Source organism: Cebus imitator, unplaced genomic scaffold (assembly GCF_001604975.1).
Source record: "Cebus imitator isolate Cc_AM_T3 unplaced genomic scaffold, Cebus_imitator-1.0 Scaffold72, whole genome shotgun sequence".
Classification (NCBI taxonomy): Eukaryota; Metazoa; Chordata; class Mammalia; order Primates; family Cebidae; genus Cebus; species Cebus imitator.
This window is the reverse complement of record NW_016107387.1, coordinates 2,169,457-2,187,975: the sequence shown is the minus strand read 5'-3', so window position 1 is coordinate 2,187,975 and position 18,519 is coordinate 2,169,457. Positions and strand designations below refer to the sequence as shown.

Sequence of the window (18,519 nt, the reverse complement as noted above, 5' to 3'; positions counted from 1 at the left end):
AAAGTGAATTCATTGATCAATTTGTTTCTTGCTCTGAATCTTTAAGTTGGCAAATGTTTATACATTTTTTTTTCTAAAGAAAAAAGATAATTTACTTTTCATAGAGCAAAATCCATAAGATTCTTAGAAACTTCTGAGAATCTGAGCTAGCATGTTCTGGGTTAGTTGATATATAAACTAAATCATATAGGAAGTTGTAAGATAGATACTTCATTTGCAGGTAATTTCCTAGCTCTTCCTTAACAGCATACTCCCCCTCCAATGTAGTTCACCAAGATATATACCCTTTCAAATAATTTCATAAAAATATTTTATCATTTTATTTTTAAATTTTATAAAAATAATTGTATAAAAAGTAGCTAACTTAGACTAGAAACTTATTCATTATTTAGCTGGGTATATGATATTTTACAATTATTAGTTTGGCCATCTCTCTCCAATATATTAAACCAGTATTATCTTGAAACTTGTTACTATTCATAATTATAACAGTAGAAAAAATGATAATAGCTAATGGTTATAAATGCTTATTTGTACCAAACTATTGGTGACATTTAATCTTCATAGCAACTCTGTGGCAAATAGTGTTACCTCATTTTTATGGATGATAAATCTGAAGCATGAACAGATTAAATAACTAACTTGCTTTGAAGTGTATTCAGTTATAAGTGGTAAATGATTTAAATCCAGGCAGCCTGATCCCAGAACCCTGCTCTTAACCACTGTATGACACGGTGGCCATGAAATTAGAATTGCAGTACAAAGAATATATACTGTAAAAAATGATTTATTCCATATTTGCCTAAGTTAAGACATGGTCATCACCTCATATATATATTAAGCACACATGTACAATTTGTGTTTAGCCTCTTGGTAATCAATAAACCAGCAAAAACAAAAGCATAGCTATTCAACAACAAATTTATGTGTTCTACGTTTATTGTACCTAGCAGCTTGATGTCAGCAAAGACTTGACCTTACAGCACATGGTTGGCCTGTTGTGTAGTTCTCCCTTAGTTTGAGGTGTGTCTCTATTTCTTGCCTTCCTGAAGAAACGTATAATTTTCTGATCATGATCAGTGACCAAGCAACAGGATAAATTCTGGATAAATTCCCAGTGGGGAACAGAGATACACTAGCTCTTTGAAAATCACCTTGAAGGCTTAGCACCCAGTGAGGGTGAATGATTGTGAGGAACTGAGAATTTAGAAAACTTTTTATTTACTACTGGACTTAGAAATTGAAATAGTTTTTGCTTTAAGTTATTATTACTCTTAGTTGAAATAGAACCAACTCAGTGATCTTTGTTGTCCTGTTTTTTAATTTTGAACATTTCAGAGGCCAGGCACAATGGTTCACACCTGTAATCCTCACAGTTTGAGAGGCCAAGGCAGGAGGATCGTTTGAGCCCAGGAATTTGAGACCAGCCTGGGCAACATAAAGAGAACCTTGTCTCTACTAAAAATTTAAAAAATTAGCCAGGCATGATGGTGTTTGGGAGGCTGAGGTGGGAGCAAGACCCAGTTTCAAAACAAAAAGGAAAAACAAAGACAGGAAATTTTAGGTTGCAGATACAAAAAAAGATAATATTTTAAATGAATTATTAAACAAATTATAAATCTAAAAGTTACTGGGTTTTTTTGTTTGTTTTAGCTATCTGGGAACATCATATAAAGGCAACTGAGTTTTTAGATCTAAACTTATTCACTATCTTTAGTTAATAAGAAATGACAGAATATTGAAATATTAAGCTTAAAATGTATGCAAAAGACTACATGGGTTGTTACTTGTAATAAACTGTTGTGCTGTTTGAATAAAAAGAAACAAATTGTTTATCCCATCTCTTCTTTTTCTCCCTAGACTGTGAAAGCACTAAACCACTTAAAAGAAAACTTGAAAATTATTCACAGAGGTGGGTAAGGATTGTTTTTTTTTTTTTTTTTTTTTTTTTTTTTTTTNTTTTTTTTTAATAGAAATGAACTTTCTTCTCCTAATGGATAAAACAGTCATTCAAAATTACAGTGTCACTGTATAAGCTTTCCTAAAATACTGCTATTTTTAGCAAAAATACTTTATGTACTCTAAAACTCTGTTATTACAATTTTTGGGGGCATTCAATAAATTTTAGTCTAACTTAGTATGTTGGACTTACAAATTGAAATAGATTTTGCTGCAAGTTGTTATTACTGTTAGTTATAAAATAATTATTCATTTGCCTGGTAGATAATTAATGTTTTACTACATAGGTATAAGGCATCGAGATGGTCTTGTGGACGGTCAGAAAATAATCCGAGGAATAGTACCCTCAATCATTTTTAAGGCACGCTACTATCCCTGTTTAGTGTTTCTTCTTCACATTAGAAGATGTTTCTAAATTGAGAGAAATCTTTTAATTAGTATTATAAATTGAAATTTCTCTAAAGCATGTTGTATTTGTGTAAATAGTGATCTTGCCCTTATTAGACACACAATTTAAACATTGGATGTAGTTGAATGCCAAACCTAGAAAAGCAGTAACCCTGTGGGAATCCGGAATTTAATCCAGCAAATAGATGAAATGCTTGCTCTGCTTACTGCTGTGTTAGACTCAGGGTAATGAGGTGCTGGCTTTGAGGAAACACCTGAGGTCTCACTACCCCTTAGCAAATTTGTAATGGAAAAGCCTAAGAGAGTACATGGCAGTGTGTGATTTAGCCTGACAATAAATAGGAAGAAAAGTAAAAGGTCAAAATCAAGAGAAGTGAAGCATTTCTAATTCTGGGAAACAATTTCTAGTGGTTAAAGAAATTAGTAATTGGGCCATTTATTTAAGTTCTTTTAGTTTGTGGTTGACACTGGGCCAATGAAATTAGTTCATCTTGAACATCAGTGTATTTTATTTTATTTGGCTTAATGCTTGTTAGAAATAACATCATTTTCTCTTTTGGCCTAAAATTATGTACAATTATATTGCTAAACAAAATTCTTTGTTTCTCTTGTAGTTCTTCTCGTTCTTGTCTTGATTTTTTTTTTTCCTTCTTCATTAGCTGTGTTTTGTAATTGTAAGAGTGGCACCTTTTGGGCATTTGATAGTTACCTTAGGGATACTTACTGATCGCAGTAAAGCACCAAGGGTACTGCCTGGGGAGTGGTTGAATAAAAAATCTTCATAAGTAACTTTTTCTCTTACTAAATAAAATGATGAATTTATAGCTATCTTTTATCAGTTAGGATCAGTTAGCTTTTTTGTTGGAGTTGGTGTTTTTGATTACAAGTAATAAAAATCCTGATAACTCTCTTTAAACTTCAAGGAAATTCATTATCTGTTGTAATAAGTCCAAAAGTGGGGTGGCTCAAAGCGCGATATGACTAGGAGTCGAGCCCGCTCCTTTTGCATCTGTCCTTCATGTGTTGTCTCTGATCTCACGGTAGTAATAACTAGAGCAGTTCCCACTAACATATCTAGAAGTGACTGCCTTTTGAGAACCTGTGCAGCTATACTGGGAGCATGGAAACTTTTCCCACATCTCTAATACCTTTTATTGGCTCATTCAATAGAAGTGTCTCATGCCCTTAAACCTTAAACCAGCTACCATCAAGGAGCATGAGATTAACCTTATAAAACTTATGTCAGCCAGCAGCTACGTTTTGGAGGTGTGGATGTTGAGGAGAAGAAATACCTCAATAAAACACAGGTTCCATTAGAAAGTATGGATGGGGCTGGGCATGCTGGCTCATGCCTGTAATCCCAGCACTTTGAGAGACCACGGCAGGTGGATCACTTGAGGTCAGAAGTTCAAGACCAGCCTAGCCAACATGGTGAAACCCCATCTCTACTAAAAATACAAAAATTAGACTGGCATGGTGGCAGGTGCCTGTAATCCCAGCTACTTGGGAGGCTGAGGCAGGAGAATTGATTGAACCCAGGAGGCGGAGGTTGCAGTAAGTAGAAGTTGAACAACTGTACTCCAGCCTGAGCGAAAAAGAATGAGACTCTGTCTCAAAAAAAAAAAAAAAAAAAAAAAAAAAAAAAAAAAAAAAAAAAAAAAAAAAAAAAAAAAAAAAAAAAAAAAAGTATGGATGGTTAGGAATGGATGTTTGATAGGCCGACAGCTGTTTTAATGATAGTAAGAGATCTTTACTGAAGTTTTTTATGGGTCACCTTCTGAGTTACATTTAGATGTTTTCTGCATCCTATATTTTAAAACTATATTTTTTATTCATTGAGCCAGGATAGTGACAAGGACATGGATGGAAGAACTGAGATATGGATAGAGAATTAGTTGGTATGTACTGGTAGTGACTTGATTGTCAGTGAACGAAAGGGATTTGACATTCCTTATATTTTGACTGTTATGCAGTGAATCTGAACTAAGTAAATGAATTTGTAAGCCTCTTGGTGAAAACAAATTAATGCCTAAATTTCTTGTGAAACTTTTTTTTTATATTTAGTTTTTAAGCACTGGCATTCAGAAAATTGTTTTTCTTTCTCATTTTCAGTAGAAGAAAACGATTGTTTTGTCTGCTTTTTATAAACATGAAGATGTTAAGAGAAAAATCAATCTACATCTATATCTTATAGATTAATAAGATGTTTGTTAAATGACTTTTGCTGTTACATTTGCATAATTATAGTTATTAAAGCTACATGTTTAAAACATGAATAATTATTGTAGGTGACAAATGAAGATGTTTTACTTCTTATATATCTGAATTTAAAAAGTTGGCCACTTATGTTGACTAAGGTTTTTCAATATTTTTGCTGAAAGTGAAGCCTTATGTAACTTAGGAAGATATTAATTGTATACTGAATGGCATCTATCTCTTGTAGATATCAAACCTTCCAATATTCTTCTGGACAGAAGTGGAAATATTAAGCTCTGTGACTTTGGCATCAGTGGACAGCTTGTGGACTCTATTGCCAAGACAAGAGATGCTGGCTGTCGGCCATACATGGCAGTAAGTGTTAAGTCTAGGCCTTCTTGCCTGATACTCATTGCACAGAGAGCCTGTGCTCTTTCGTGCTGTAATTCTAAGGAATCTGCCCTTAGTCATGTGGTTTTACAATGAAACTGCTAGAATATTTCCCTTACTCTAAGGTCCAAGCTCAGGTCCTAGCATCTCCACGAAACTTTGCTAAATTATCCCACTCAGCTCCTGTTTTCATTGTCTTGCTTTATTTCTCTTACTTGGTATTTACCAGTTGCGGTCTTCTCTGATTATTGTTTTTTCATTATATTCAATTCAACTCATCAAACAGTTGGTAACTTCTCAGAAAGTTCCCAGCATCCCTTAGTGAGACAAATGGAAAGCCTTGAGTTCATAGCATAATTCACTGTGTAACAGTCTGAAGCTCTATGTTTTAATATTGTTAGTCCCTTTTTCAGGGGTAGATGAAGCACACCAACAAACGCAAAGGTGGAGGCCTTCAGTATTTTGCGACCTGAAGCCTCTTTTCCTGCAAAGAGACAGATGTACACTGTCCATCCATAGATATCACACTCATCTTACCCTAGTAAATTTGTATACAGTGTTCCTACAGCCTGAATTTTGATCTATATTTTAATGGGAATTTAGTGTCTGTATTTTAAACATTCCCTTAGGTGTTGATGTCTTTCTTCAGTGTTACCATGGTTCTTTGGGGACCAGCACACTATTCTAAATGTGACACATAAGGTGTTGTGTTTGTTTCTTGAGGCCTTCCTGCCAGCAGGATTTCTTTCTGTCTTTGTAGACTCTTTTAAACTAAAGATAACTTAGAATTGAATAAAATTTTTCTCTATCTTTACTTGTTAGTTTCCTCTTGATATATGTTTTCAAACCTAGTGCCATAAATAATATAAAAGTAAGAATCACAGGCTAGATATTACAGATGTTCTCTATTGTTTATGAGTAGATAGGCTTAGTGCTACTAAAATTTCTCACATTGCATTTTTTAATACCTCTTTTGGTTTTGTTATATCTTTCTGTATCACCTTTTATTCAGATGAAAATGTAAAGGGTGTATGTGTCTGTTTGTAGTCACCTAACCTGTGTGTTAAGACCTTCTTTTAAACTTCTGGTTTTATGCATATTGACTGGCCGGGCAGATTCTTGATTCAGTTGGAAGACTGAATGTGTCTAATATGTGTTATCATAATAGCTAGGGATAAATGGCACAATAGCTTCAAAGGCAAGAAATAAAAATAATTAGATTTTTTAAATATTTATTATAATAATAATTTGGAAAATGATGTGATTTACACATTTATTAAGGATATCCTGAGAATGAATTGAAATTGTTATCTGCAGTTTTAAGGCTTGTCTCAGTACTAAAAATGTTTTTGTTGTATGACACTGGCTAAGAATTATATTTGATTTAAGCAGGCTTTAAAAATGCAGTTGCAGCTCAGATAAAGTAGAATATTTTGAATTCAGCTTTTAAAGAAAGACGCAGACTTTCTTTAAAACAGACTTTCTTCATTCTTGTGCAGAGATACGCTTTACAGGCCCAGGAGATGTAAGACTTCTGTTTTCCTGCTGGCCTTCATCTGTGGAACACAAAGACTGATAAACTCTCTGCCTCTAATCTTTACTGAACCAAATGAAATTCTTCTGTCCATTCTTGTCTTTCAAGGTGTATTTTGATAGACAAGAACTCAATCAATGTTAATTCAAGTGGTTTGACTTTTCTTCGTGTATTGACAAAACATATCAGAGGTGTATCATTTTATTTGAGATTTAGAATTGTCTAGTGTACTTAGGATTACTCATTAGATTGTGCAACATCAAAAAAGTATATAAAATATAGAATTTACACATAAATTTTTCCATAAACTAATTTCCTGTAAACATTTTCCCAACTCTGCACCGTCATATAGGTATTCAGTTATATGTTACTTAACCATGGGAATATGTTTTGAGAAATGTGTTGTTAGGTGATTTTGTTGTTGTGCAAAATCATAGAACGTACTTAGACAAACCTAGGTGGTATAGCCTACTACCCACATAGGCTATATGGTATAGTCTATTGCTCCTAGGCTACAAGCCTATACAGCATGTAACTATATTAAATACTCTAGGTAATTATATCACAACAGTAACTATTTGTGTATCTAAATATAGAAAAGGTACAGTATAAATATGGTGTAAAGGAGATAGAAAAGCGACATGCCAGAGAAGAGGTGGAAGACTACCAGGCTTCGGAGGAGACTGCTTTTGTTGTTGATGAAGTGAGCAAATTGTAAAAGAAGCTATGCTTGGTGGTAACACTTATCAACACAGCAAAGTGAACCAGTGGACCACAAATGTAGCAGAACAAACTTTAAGCCAACTCACCAAGCTGGGAAAACCATTTAAATACATTGTGACCTGTGTAATTAGGCAAAAGGATGGAGCTGGAATACACATGGTAGGTTCCTGCTTCTGGGACAGCCCTGCTGATGGGAGCTGCACTGTGCAGCGGGAGAATATAACCATGTACTGCATTGTTGGTGCCTTCAGACTATCTATTAGATCTCCTAGTCCAGCCTATGAACTTTCTCCTTTTGTCTCAACATTTCCAGTTCAGCTTCTAACACCAGCCATGAATTCAGTGAATTCTTTTTTTTTTTTTTTTTTTTTTTTTTTTTTTTTTTTTGGAGACGGGAGTTTCACTCATGTTACCCAGGCTGGAGTGCAATGGCGCGATCTCGGCTCACCGCAACCTCCACCTCCCGGGTTCAGGCAATTCTCCTGCCCCAGCCTCCTGAGTCGCTGGGATTACAGGCACGCGCCACCATGCCCAGCTAATTTTTTGTATTTTTAGTAGAGACGGGGTTTCACCACGTTGACCAGGATGGTCTCGATCTCTTGACCTCGTGATCCACCCGCCTCGGCCTCCCAAAGTGCTGGGATTACAGGCTTGAGCCACCGCGCCCGGCCTAGTGAATTCCTTTCTTGTTCTTTTTAAGTGTGCTTTGAGGCACTCTCAAAATGTAGAGAAAAAAACCAAAAGACCACACTTACATGAACTGTGCACTGAAGTCAGATGACTATCCCTACAGGGCACCAGCAGCCTGCGTTGCCACTGCAACTCTGAATATTTCTTTTCAAAGGTGCTAAAATCTGAAATCTGCTAGTGTGAAACTTGTTCAACTCTCTGAAATGATTCAAATACACAAACTTTCCATACTATATACTTCTGTTAGAATAGATTATTCAAATCTAAAGCAAAATATGGTATGAAAAAGTAAATAGTGGTTCACCAGTATAAGGCACTTATCATGAATGGAGCTTACAGGACTAGAAGTTGTTCTGGATGAATCAGTGAGTGATAAGTGAATTTGCAGGCCTAGGACACTACTGTAGACTTTCTAAATTAACACTATACACTTAAGCTACACAACATTTATAAAATTTTTTTTCTTCAATAATAAATTAACAGTGTACTGTAACTTTTTTACTTTATACACTTTAAAAAAATTTTTTTTGACTTTTTTTGTATTAACATTTCAGCTTAAAACACAAACACATTGTACAGCCATACAAAAGTATTTTTTTCTTTATATCTTTATTCTGTAAGGCTATTCTGTTTACTTATTTATTCTTTTTAAGCTTTTCTGTTAAAACCTAAGACATCACCCTAGGCCTATGCATGGAAGGATCATTAAAATCACTGTCTTCTACCTCCACATCTTGTCCCACTGGAAGGTCCCCAGGGGCAGTAACACACAGGAGCTGTCATATTCTATGGTATCAGTAGTGCCTTCTTCATAATTCCTCCTGAAAGACCTGCCTGAGGCTGTTTAAAGTTAACTTTTGTTTTTAATAAGTAGAAGGAGTGTACTCTAAAATAATGATAAATAGTATCATACAGTAAATATGTAAACCAGTAACATAGTCATTTATTATCAAGTATTGTGTCCTGTACATAATTTATGTGCTGTACTTTTAAATGACTGGTAGAGCAATAGGTTTGTTTAAAACATCACCACACACGTGAGTAATGTGTCGATCTACATTATGAGAGCTATGATGTCACTAAGAGATAGGAATTTTTCTGTTCCATTATAACCTTATGGGACAACCTTTGTATATGTGGTCTGTCATTGACCAAAATGTTGTTTTGCAGCACATGACAATTTCTGTATGTGAGTATGTGTGTGCCAAACCACTTGAAAGTAACTTGCAGATACTTTGCATTTTATTCTAGACACTTCAGTGCATATCTCCCAAGAAAAAGACCATTCTTCTGCATAATCATAATCATGATATCATTACCATGCCTAAAAAAACAAACAAGAATGTCATAGTACAGTTTGAGCATCCCTATTCTAAAAATTCAAAACCTTAAATGCTCTAAAATAGGAAACGTTATCAGCACTAGTATGACCCAAGTGGAAAATTCACCTGACCTTATGTGATGGGTCACATTCAAAATGCAGGTGCACCACACATTGTTTATTCAGTGGTCCCAGGGTAAAAAAGACCCTCCTAGCCCCCTTTAGCTGCAATATGTCTTTTCCACATATGCCCAGATTTTCCCCACATAAGCACGCCTACAAAGGGTAATAAAATGGAATGTATGGAGGCCAGATGTGCTAATGACAAGTTTCACACTATGCCCCACATGGGACCAAGACCTACCTGCATTACTCACTGTATTTTTATTTTTACTTTTGCTTATTTTCTGCTCAGTAGCATAAAGATAATGTTGAAAATGTCAAATAGGCCTGCAGATATCCCTAGAGAAACAGCAGTTTGTTAAAGGGGAAGTGTTTATAGCACAGAAAGTCAAGCTGTTAGAGACACTGGACAGTGGTGTAAGTTTGAAATGTCTTACAGAAAAGTGTGGTATTGTTATGACCACCATATATGACCTGAAGAAACAGAAGGATAAACTGCTGAACTTCTGTGCTGAAAGTGATGAACAAAAGTTACTGAAAAATAGAAAAACACCACATATAGCTAAAAAGGAAGATCTTAATAATGTATTGACAGAGTGGGTCTGTCAGCCGCACAGTGAACACATAACACTTGATGGTATGCTCATCACGAAATGAACATCTATCATGATGAAGTGAAAATTGAAGGTAACTGTGAAGATTCAACAGGCTGGTTATAGAAATTTAAGAAAAAAAACATAGCATTAACTTTTTAAAGATTTGTGGTGATAAAGCATCTGCTGATCATGAAGCAATGGAGAAATTCATTGAATTCACCAAGGTTACTGATGATGAAAATTCAACATCAGAACATGTATAATGCTGATGAAACATCACTGTTTTAGTGTTATTGCCTCAGAAAGACACTACAGCTGATGAGGCAGCCTCTGCAGGATTTAAGGATATGAAGGGCAGAAAAGCTTTGATGGGATGTGTTAATGCAGTAGGCATGTGTAAGTATAAACTTATAGGAGGCAAAAGCTTGCATCCTTCCTGTTTTCAGGAAGTGAATTTCTTACTAGTCCATCATTATGCTAGCCAAAAGGCCTGGATCACTCAGGATACCTTTTCTGTTGGGTTTCATAAACATTTTGTACCAGTGCCTTATGCTCATTGCAGGAAGCTGGCCTGAAAGAAGACTGAAAGATTTTGTCATTCATTGGCAACTGTTCTGCTTACGCTGCAACTGAAATTCTCATAATGTTTATGCCATGTGCTTTCACCCAAATGTGACTTCGTTAATTCAGCCATGTGACCAGGATATCCTTAGATCAATGAAGGGTAAATAAAAAATAATTTCTTGAACATCCTACTAGCAGCAGTGAACAGAGGTTTGGGTGTGGAAGGTTTTCAGAAGGCATTTAGCATGAAGGATGTCATCTATGCTGTTGCCCGCACTTGGCCAGCAGTAACTAAGACACAGTTGTGCATGCTTGGCGTAACCTCTGGCCTGTGACTGCTCAGTGATGATGATGATGATGAACAACGTAGTGACTTAGATGGATTCCACATGTTAAAGTGAGAAAAAAATGATACCTGACCTCCTTTTATATAAAAAAAAAAAAAAAAAGATTCCACATGTTAAAATAAAAAAAAAATGATACCTGACCTCCTTTTATATGAAAAAAAAAAAAAAAAAAAAAAAAAAAGTCTTTAGAGTCTGTCAGTAAACTGAAAGAAGTGGCTATCAGAGAAGTTTTTATTACATAACGAAGCTTCAGTTTTTCATCACTGACCAATGATGAAATAGCTAAAATGGTTCTGAATCAAGGTAAATGTGATACTTAGTGATGATGAAGATGACGTTAACACTGCAGAAGAAATGCCTGTAGAAAAAGTGCATATTTTGCATAGCAAAAAAAAACTATCAACAACTAAACAGACAAAATGGGAGAAAATATTTGCAAGCTATGCATCTCACAAAGTTCTAATATCTAGCATCTGTAAGGAATTTAAATTTATAAGAAAGAAAACAACCTCATTAAAAAGTGGGTAAAGGACGTGAACAGACGCTTTTCAAAAGAAGACGTGCACGCATCCAACAAGCCTGTGAAAAACACAGTATCACTAGAGAATTGCAAATCAAAACCACCACGAAATACCATCTCATACCAGTCAGAATGGCTGTTACAAAAAAGTCAAAACAACAGATGCTGGCGAGGTTATGGAGGAAAGGGAATACTTATATACTGTTGGTGGAAATGTATATTAATTCAACCATTGTGGAAAGCAGTGTGGTGATTCCTCAAAAAGCTGAAAACCTAACTGTCATTCAACCCAGCAGTTCTATTACTGGAATTGGGTATATGCCCAAAGGAATAGAAATTATTCTGTCATAAAGACACATACACACATATGTACATTGCAGCACTGTTCACAATAGCAAAGACATGGAATCAACCTAAATGCCCATCAGTGGAAGACTGGATAAAGAAAATGTGGCACATACACAGTGGAATACTGTGCAGCCATGTAAAATAACGAGAGCACGTCCTTTACGGGAACATGGATGGAGCTGTAGGCCATCCATTAATATCTAAGGATACTTAGCAAACTGATGCAGGAACAGAAAACCAAATACCACGTGTTTTCGCTTATAAGTGGGAGCTAAATGACAAGAACACATGTACACAAAGATTAGCAAAACAGACACTGAGGCCTACTTGAATGTGGAACAGGATCAGAAAAAATAACTATTGGATACTAGGCTTAGTAACTGGGTGACCATTTGGTCACCTGTACAACAAACCCCTGTTTACCTATATAACAAACCTGCATGTGTAATCCTGGGCCTAAAATAAAAGTTTAAAAAATAAAAATTAGACTGGGCACGGTGGTGCATGCCTGTAATCCTAGCACTTCGGGAGGCTGAGGAGGACGGATCACTTTAAGCCAGGAATTTGAGACCAGTCTGGCCAACACGTGAAACCCCATCTCTACTAAAAATACAAAAATTAGCCAGGCATGGTGGCACATGCCTGTGAGCCCAGTTACTGAGGAGGCTGAGGCATAAGAATTGCTTGAACCTGGGAGGCAGAAGTTGCAGTGAACTGAGATTGTGCCACTACACTCCAGCCTTGGCAACAGAGCGAGATTCTGACTCAAAAAATATATATGTAAAAAAAAAAAAAAAAAAAAAAAAAAAAAAAAAAAAAAAAAAAAAAAAAAAAAAAAAAAAAAAGGAAACAAGCTCTCTCATGCCCCCATTCCCAAAAAAAGAAAAAATACTTTTGGTGATAAGTGTGTAATGTACTTAAAGGGTTAGAGCAATATGCATTTATAACACAACAAGAAATCATGTCAGTTTATAAAGATGAAGAGAGACTTTTAAACAAAAACCATTGTTAATGAGGCAGATGACTTGGGAGGAAACATTTTACAAAACCATCCAGCAGAATGCCTCCTCATTACTAGAGGACCCATTTCTGGTCCCTCAAATGCTTCTGATGCTTCTTACCTAAAAAATAAAATAGAATGTACAGTAGTCTTTTAATCAAAACATAGCATCATAGTTGGAGGCCAAAAGCCTGCAGCTGTTTGTTGTTGCTGCTGTTTAACAGCTGTTGCAGGTATTCTGGTGATGCTACTGTTCCACTTAGTTCTCCAGAACTCATTGTTTTTCACTGTATTAATAATATGTTATATTTTTACTGTTAACTATTTATGTATGAACAAGTATAAGACAATGGTTGCTTATTAATGGCATGTAAATTCTGATTCTGGAATGATGGTGATGCCCAACAACCACAGATCGTCAACCTGGGTGGCTGAGATAGTGACACTTTTGCTTTTTGGTGCTTCAGTTGACACAAACTTTGTTTCATGCACAAATTCATTTAAAATATAGTGTAAAATTACCTTCAGGCTATGTATACAGGTGTATATGAAACATAAATGAATTTCATGTTTAGACTTGGGTCCCATCCCCAAGATGTATTATTATGTATATGTAAATATTCCAAAATTTGAAAAAAATCTGAAATTGAAACACTCAGGTTTCAAGTATTTTGGATGAGGAATACTCAATCCGTATTATCTAATACATAGTTCATATTCAGATTTCCCATGTGTAAAAATACAAACAACAAAAAAGCCTATATTTTTTAGCTGTCAATCCAGGGTCACATTGAGATTCCACACTGATTTTAGTTGTTATATTCTTTATTTTAATATATACTGGGCGTGATAATTCTTTTTGTTATCTATGACGTTGGCGGTTTTGGAAGTGTTTTCAGAAAGTCTCACAGTCTTAAAACATCTGATTGTTCCCTCATGATTAGATTCAGACTGCAGCTATTTCTAGACATGCATACTTCACATATGATGAATGCTTTTTGTTGCATAACATTGCAAAGCACATAATGCTTACTATTTGTAATGTTTACAGACATGCCTTTTTTTTTAAAGCAGTAAAAACAATTGCAAAATAGACTTAATTTTCCCAATTTTTTTCTTCATTTCCCTCTTCCAATGAGTGATAATCTTTCATTTTCAAAGTATTCTCACCTAGTACCATCTCACTGTCCCCTTCTGCCATGCTACAACATGACAAGACTTCTAAAAAGTCACTTATTTCCCCATCTTTTAGCAGCCTCTTATGCGTCTTTTTGTACTACAGAAGCCCATCTCTATTAGTCTGTAAGATGATTTTAGATAATTGGTAATAGAAATAAGAACTTGTTTCCTAATGGTGCTTTCTGCAATGTGTTGATTTATTTATCTTGGGCATTTCTCAAATTTTGGCATAAACCTCTTTTGAATTATATACAGCCTATTAGTCATTAAAGTCTAATCAAGTTATATCAACATTAGGAAATGGTTGATATGCATTCCTGCTTTCATTTGGCAGATTTGATTTGTTAATTCTTATTCTTATTCTCGTTCTCACTCACTCATGCCCTGTCTCTCTCATCTCTCTCTCTGTCAGTGTCTCTTTAGTTTCAAAAGAACTTTATTCTTCAGGATATAATTTTTGTTTTCCACTGTATACAACACTGAAAAAAAATAGTATTCATTTCTTCCCCCTTTATGACCATTCAAGCTTTCAAAATGTCTGGTAAAGAAATTGTTTATCAGCTTTTAAAGGAATTTTTTTGTTGTTGGAAAGCGTTGGATTACTGATTCACTTTCTGTTTGTTACAGGTCTGAGTTTTCTATTTCTTCTGAGTCAGTTATGATCATATGTGTATTTTTAGGATTTTTTTCCATTCCTGCTAGGTTATCTGTTACAATTGTTGGCTTACAGTTGTTCATAGCATTTTATTATAATCCTTTTTATTTCTGTGAGGCATGTAGTAATGTCTCTATTTGTATTTCTGATTTTAGCTATTTTCATCGTCTTTTTTTCTTACTTAGTTTGGGATATTTTTCCTGTGAAAAAACTTTATGGTTTCTTGGATTCTCTCTTGTTTTTTTTTTTTTTATTATTATTATTTATTTCTACTCTATAATATTTCCTTCTTTTGGCTGTCTTTGGGTTCACCTAAGCTTCTTAAGGTATAAATATGTTACTTGTGATGTTTTTTCTTTTTAATGTAGGTGTTTACAGCTATAAATTTGCTTCTGCATACTATTTTTTTCAGAATCTCATGCATTTTGTTTCTGTTTTTATTTTTATTTATCTCAAAGTGTTTTCTAATTTTCTGTTTTTTTCTTATTTCATCAATTTGTTAATTACATTAATTTCCACGTATTTGTGAGCTTTCCATTTTCCCTACTTTTACTAATTTCTAGCTTCATTTCACTGTGTTTGGGGAAAATAATTTGTATGATTTCAGTCTTTTAGAATTTATTGAAATATACTTTGTGAGCCAACATATGGTCTATCTTGGAGAACATTCCATGCACACTTGAGAAAAATGCGTATTCTGCTGTCATTTGTGTTCTGTATATAACTGTTAGGTTCAGTTGGTTTAAAGTGTTGTTCAGGTCCTTTGTTTCCTTCCTGACTTTCTGTCTACATGTTTTATCCATTATTCCAAGTGGGGGATTTAAATCTCCAACTGTTACTATTAAACTGTATTCTCCCTTCATTTCTGCCAATGTTTGCTTCATGTATTTTTCAGCTCTCTGTGTATGTTTTTAGTTCTTACATCTTTTTTTTTTTTTTATGAATTGGTCCTTTTTTCCATATTTAATGACCTTTTGTCTCTTGTAATAATTTTTTACTTAAAAATTATTTTGTCTAATATAACTGTCCCAGCTCACTTTTGGTTACTATTGCATTGAATGTCTTTTTTCATACTTTCACTTTCAACCTATTTGTGCCTTTGGATCTAGAGTGAGTCTCTTATGGGCAGCATACAGTAGGATCATGTTTTTTGTCTGTTCTAATCTCCCTCTTTTGATTGGAGAGTTTAATCAATATACACTTAAAGTAACTACCGTTTTCTGTACATCTCAGTCATCTTTATTACTCATTTCCTCCATTACTGCCTTTTTTTCTGTTACATTTTTTGTGCTATATCTTTTTGATTCCTTTATTTGTATTTTTTTTTAGATATTTTCTTAATGATTATTATGTTCATTACAATTAGCATTCTAAATTTATAACAAGGCAGTTTGAATTAATACCAACTGAACTTCAAAAGTATACACACCTTCTGCTCATATTCAGTTCCACCCCCCATGTTGTCATTTTCACTAATCCTATGTATGTAAATTATGTACCCAGTAACATAGGTTTAAAATTATTATTTTATGCGTTTGTCTTTTAAATTATATAAGAAACACAAGAGGCATTACAAACCAAAATACAATCGTTATGGCTTTTATATTTGCCTATGTAGTTACCTTTATCAGAGTTCTTTGTTCGTATGGCTTCAAGGTACTGTCTAGTGTTTTTAAATATATTCTCTTGCTTTTTTCAACTCACAGTCTGTTTATGTCTTCAGTTTTGAAGAACAGTTTTGATAGATAAGGAATCAAGCACATTTAAAATGGATGTCTTTGGGGATTAGGAGAGTGGGACTCAGGTGTCAAGTAAGAAAAATTTATAAAATAAAACAATATAGGGACCTTGCACAGATCCATGGGGCAGGGTGCTGTGCACTGAGGAGTGGACAGCTTGGTTTTCTGCATCTCTCTTCAGTTTATAAAAGAAGTTTTAGGCCAGGTGCCATGGCTCATACCCATAATCCCAGTACTTTGGGTAGCCAAGGCAGTAGGATTGCTGAAACCCAGTAGTTCAATATGAGTGTGAGCAACATAACAAGACTCTGTATCTATAAAATGGAAAAATTAGCTGGGCATAATGGCACATGCCTTTTAGTCCTAGCTACTCTGGAAGCTGAGGCAAGAGGATCACTTATGTCCAGGAATTTGAGGCTGTAAGGGAGTTGTGATCATGCCACTGTACTCCACCTGGGCGACAGAGCAAAACCCATCTCTTAGTAATCATAAAACAATTTAGAATATAATTATCTATAATCTATTTGTAAAGGGAAATTTCTTGTCATTTTTAAAATGTAAATTAATCATATTTAACAGTGTTTTTCTGCCTTGTAGGTATACATTTTTATATATAGTGCATTTAATCATTAGAAATTATTCAGTTTTCTTTTATTATCTGCTTACATTTTTCTGTTACTGTTTTCATAAATACTGCTGTAAACATTTCTAAGCTGTATTGTTGCCAAACTCTGTTGTATCTTTTGTTGGATATAAAAGGTTTACACATTTTGGTACTTTGGGAACAAGTTGTATCATCAAAAGTTGTTTTATAAACAGTGGTTAATCTGTGTCAGAATGTTACAGTTATATCTTTGTCAAATTGATAGGTCAGAGTGGAATCTCTTTTTAATTTATTGGGTTTTTTGGTATATATTTTGAAATTATAGACAGAGTTAGGTACTTTTGTACTTTTTCTTATATTTGGCCACTTTTATACATTATCTTTGGCCCATCTTTCTGTTGGTGTGTTAGAGTTTTGTGTTGATATAAAATATAATGATAATATTAATCCTTATTAATTTATATATGTTGGCTGAGCACAGTGTGTTATGCTTGTGTATTTGTCCATTTTCACGTTGCTCATAAAGACATATCTGAGACTGGGCAATTTGCAAAAGAAAGGTTTAATTGACTTACAGTTCCATGTGGCTGGGGAGGCCTCTTAATCATGGCAGAAGGCAAGGAAGAGCAAGTCATGTCTTACATGGATGGCAGCAGGCAAAGAGAAAGAGCTTGTGCAGGGAAACCCCTGTTTTTTAAAACCATCAGATCTCATGAGACAGACTTACTATCATAAGAACAGCGTGAAAAAGACCCTCCCCGTGATTCAGTTATCTCCCACTGGGTTCCTCCCATGAAATGTGGGAATTGTGGGAGTTACAATTCAAGATGAGATTTGGGTAGGGACACAGCCAAGCTGTATCAGCCTGTAATTCCAGTGCTTTGGAAGACTGAGGGTGGAGGACTGCTTGAAGCCAAGAATTCGAGACCAGCCTGGGCAACATAGCAAGATCTTGTCTTTACAAAATAAAAACAAAAAACATTAGCAGGCCATAGTGGCATGTGCCTGGAGTCTGTCTACTCAAGGGGCATAGATGGGGGGATCACTCGAGCTGGAGAGTTTGAGGCAGCAGTGAGCTGTGATGGCACCACTGCATTCTAACCTGGGTGACAGATGAGACCCTGTCTCTAAAAAGAATAAGAAAGAAAGAAATATGGAAAATATCTGTGTTGTTGTTAGTTATATTTATTCAACAGTTTTTTGCATTTTTAATTCAAAAATATTGAGGCAGATTTGTTCAAAATTTATTAAACATTGGGATTGTCAGTTTTTCCTTTTACTTGGCTTTTATTTCATATATTTCAATACAAACCAATTTGGGTTGTGAATTGTAAACTATACAACTATGCATACTTTTGATGTAAGATTATCTGGTTTGTTTTTGTTAATATTAGGTACTCTGTTCTCTAATATTTTCTTGTTATAGTTTTTTTTTTTGCATTTATTTGTATTTATATTTTATTCCAGTAGTTTTTGGGGTACTTTTGATTACATGGATAAGTTTTTTAGTGGTGATTTCTGAGATTTTGGTGCACATATCACCTGAGCAGTGTACACTATACCCAATATGTAGTCTTTTATCTCTCATCTCTCCCCCATCCTTCCCCTGTGGTCCCCAAAGTC

At 34.8% G+C, this 18,519-nt stretch overlaps 1 protein-coding gene and 1 pseudogene across 3 annotated transcripts in view; both read left to right on the top strand.

The window, feature by feature from the left end:
• Positions 1-18,519, top strand: part of MAP2K4 (mitogen-activated protein kinase kinase 4) — a 125,409-nt gene that overhangs the window by 88,809 nt on the left and 18,081 nt on the right. For all 3 annotated transcript variants that reach the window (XM_017531394.2, XM_017531393.2, XM_037739575.1), the window contains 2 exons: positions 1,861-1,912; positions 4,811-4,938. In XM_017531394.2, coding sequence (XP_017386883.1) covers positions 1,861-1,912; positions 4,811-4,938 — 180 coding nt within the window. The remainder of the gene's footprint in view (positions 1-1,860; positions 1,913-4,810; positions 4,939-18,519) is intronic.
• Positions 5,373-7,537, top strand: LOC108306465 (annotated as a pseudogene).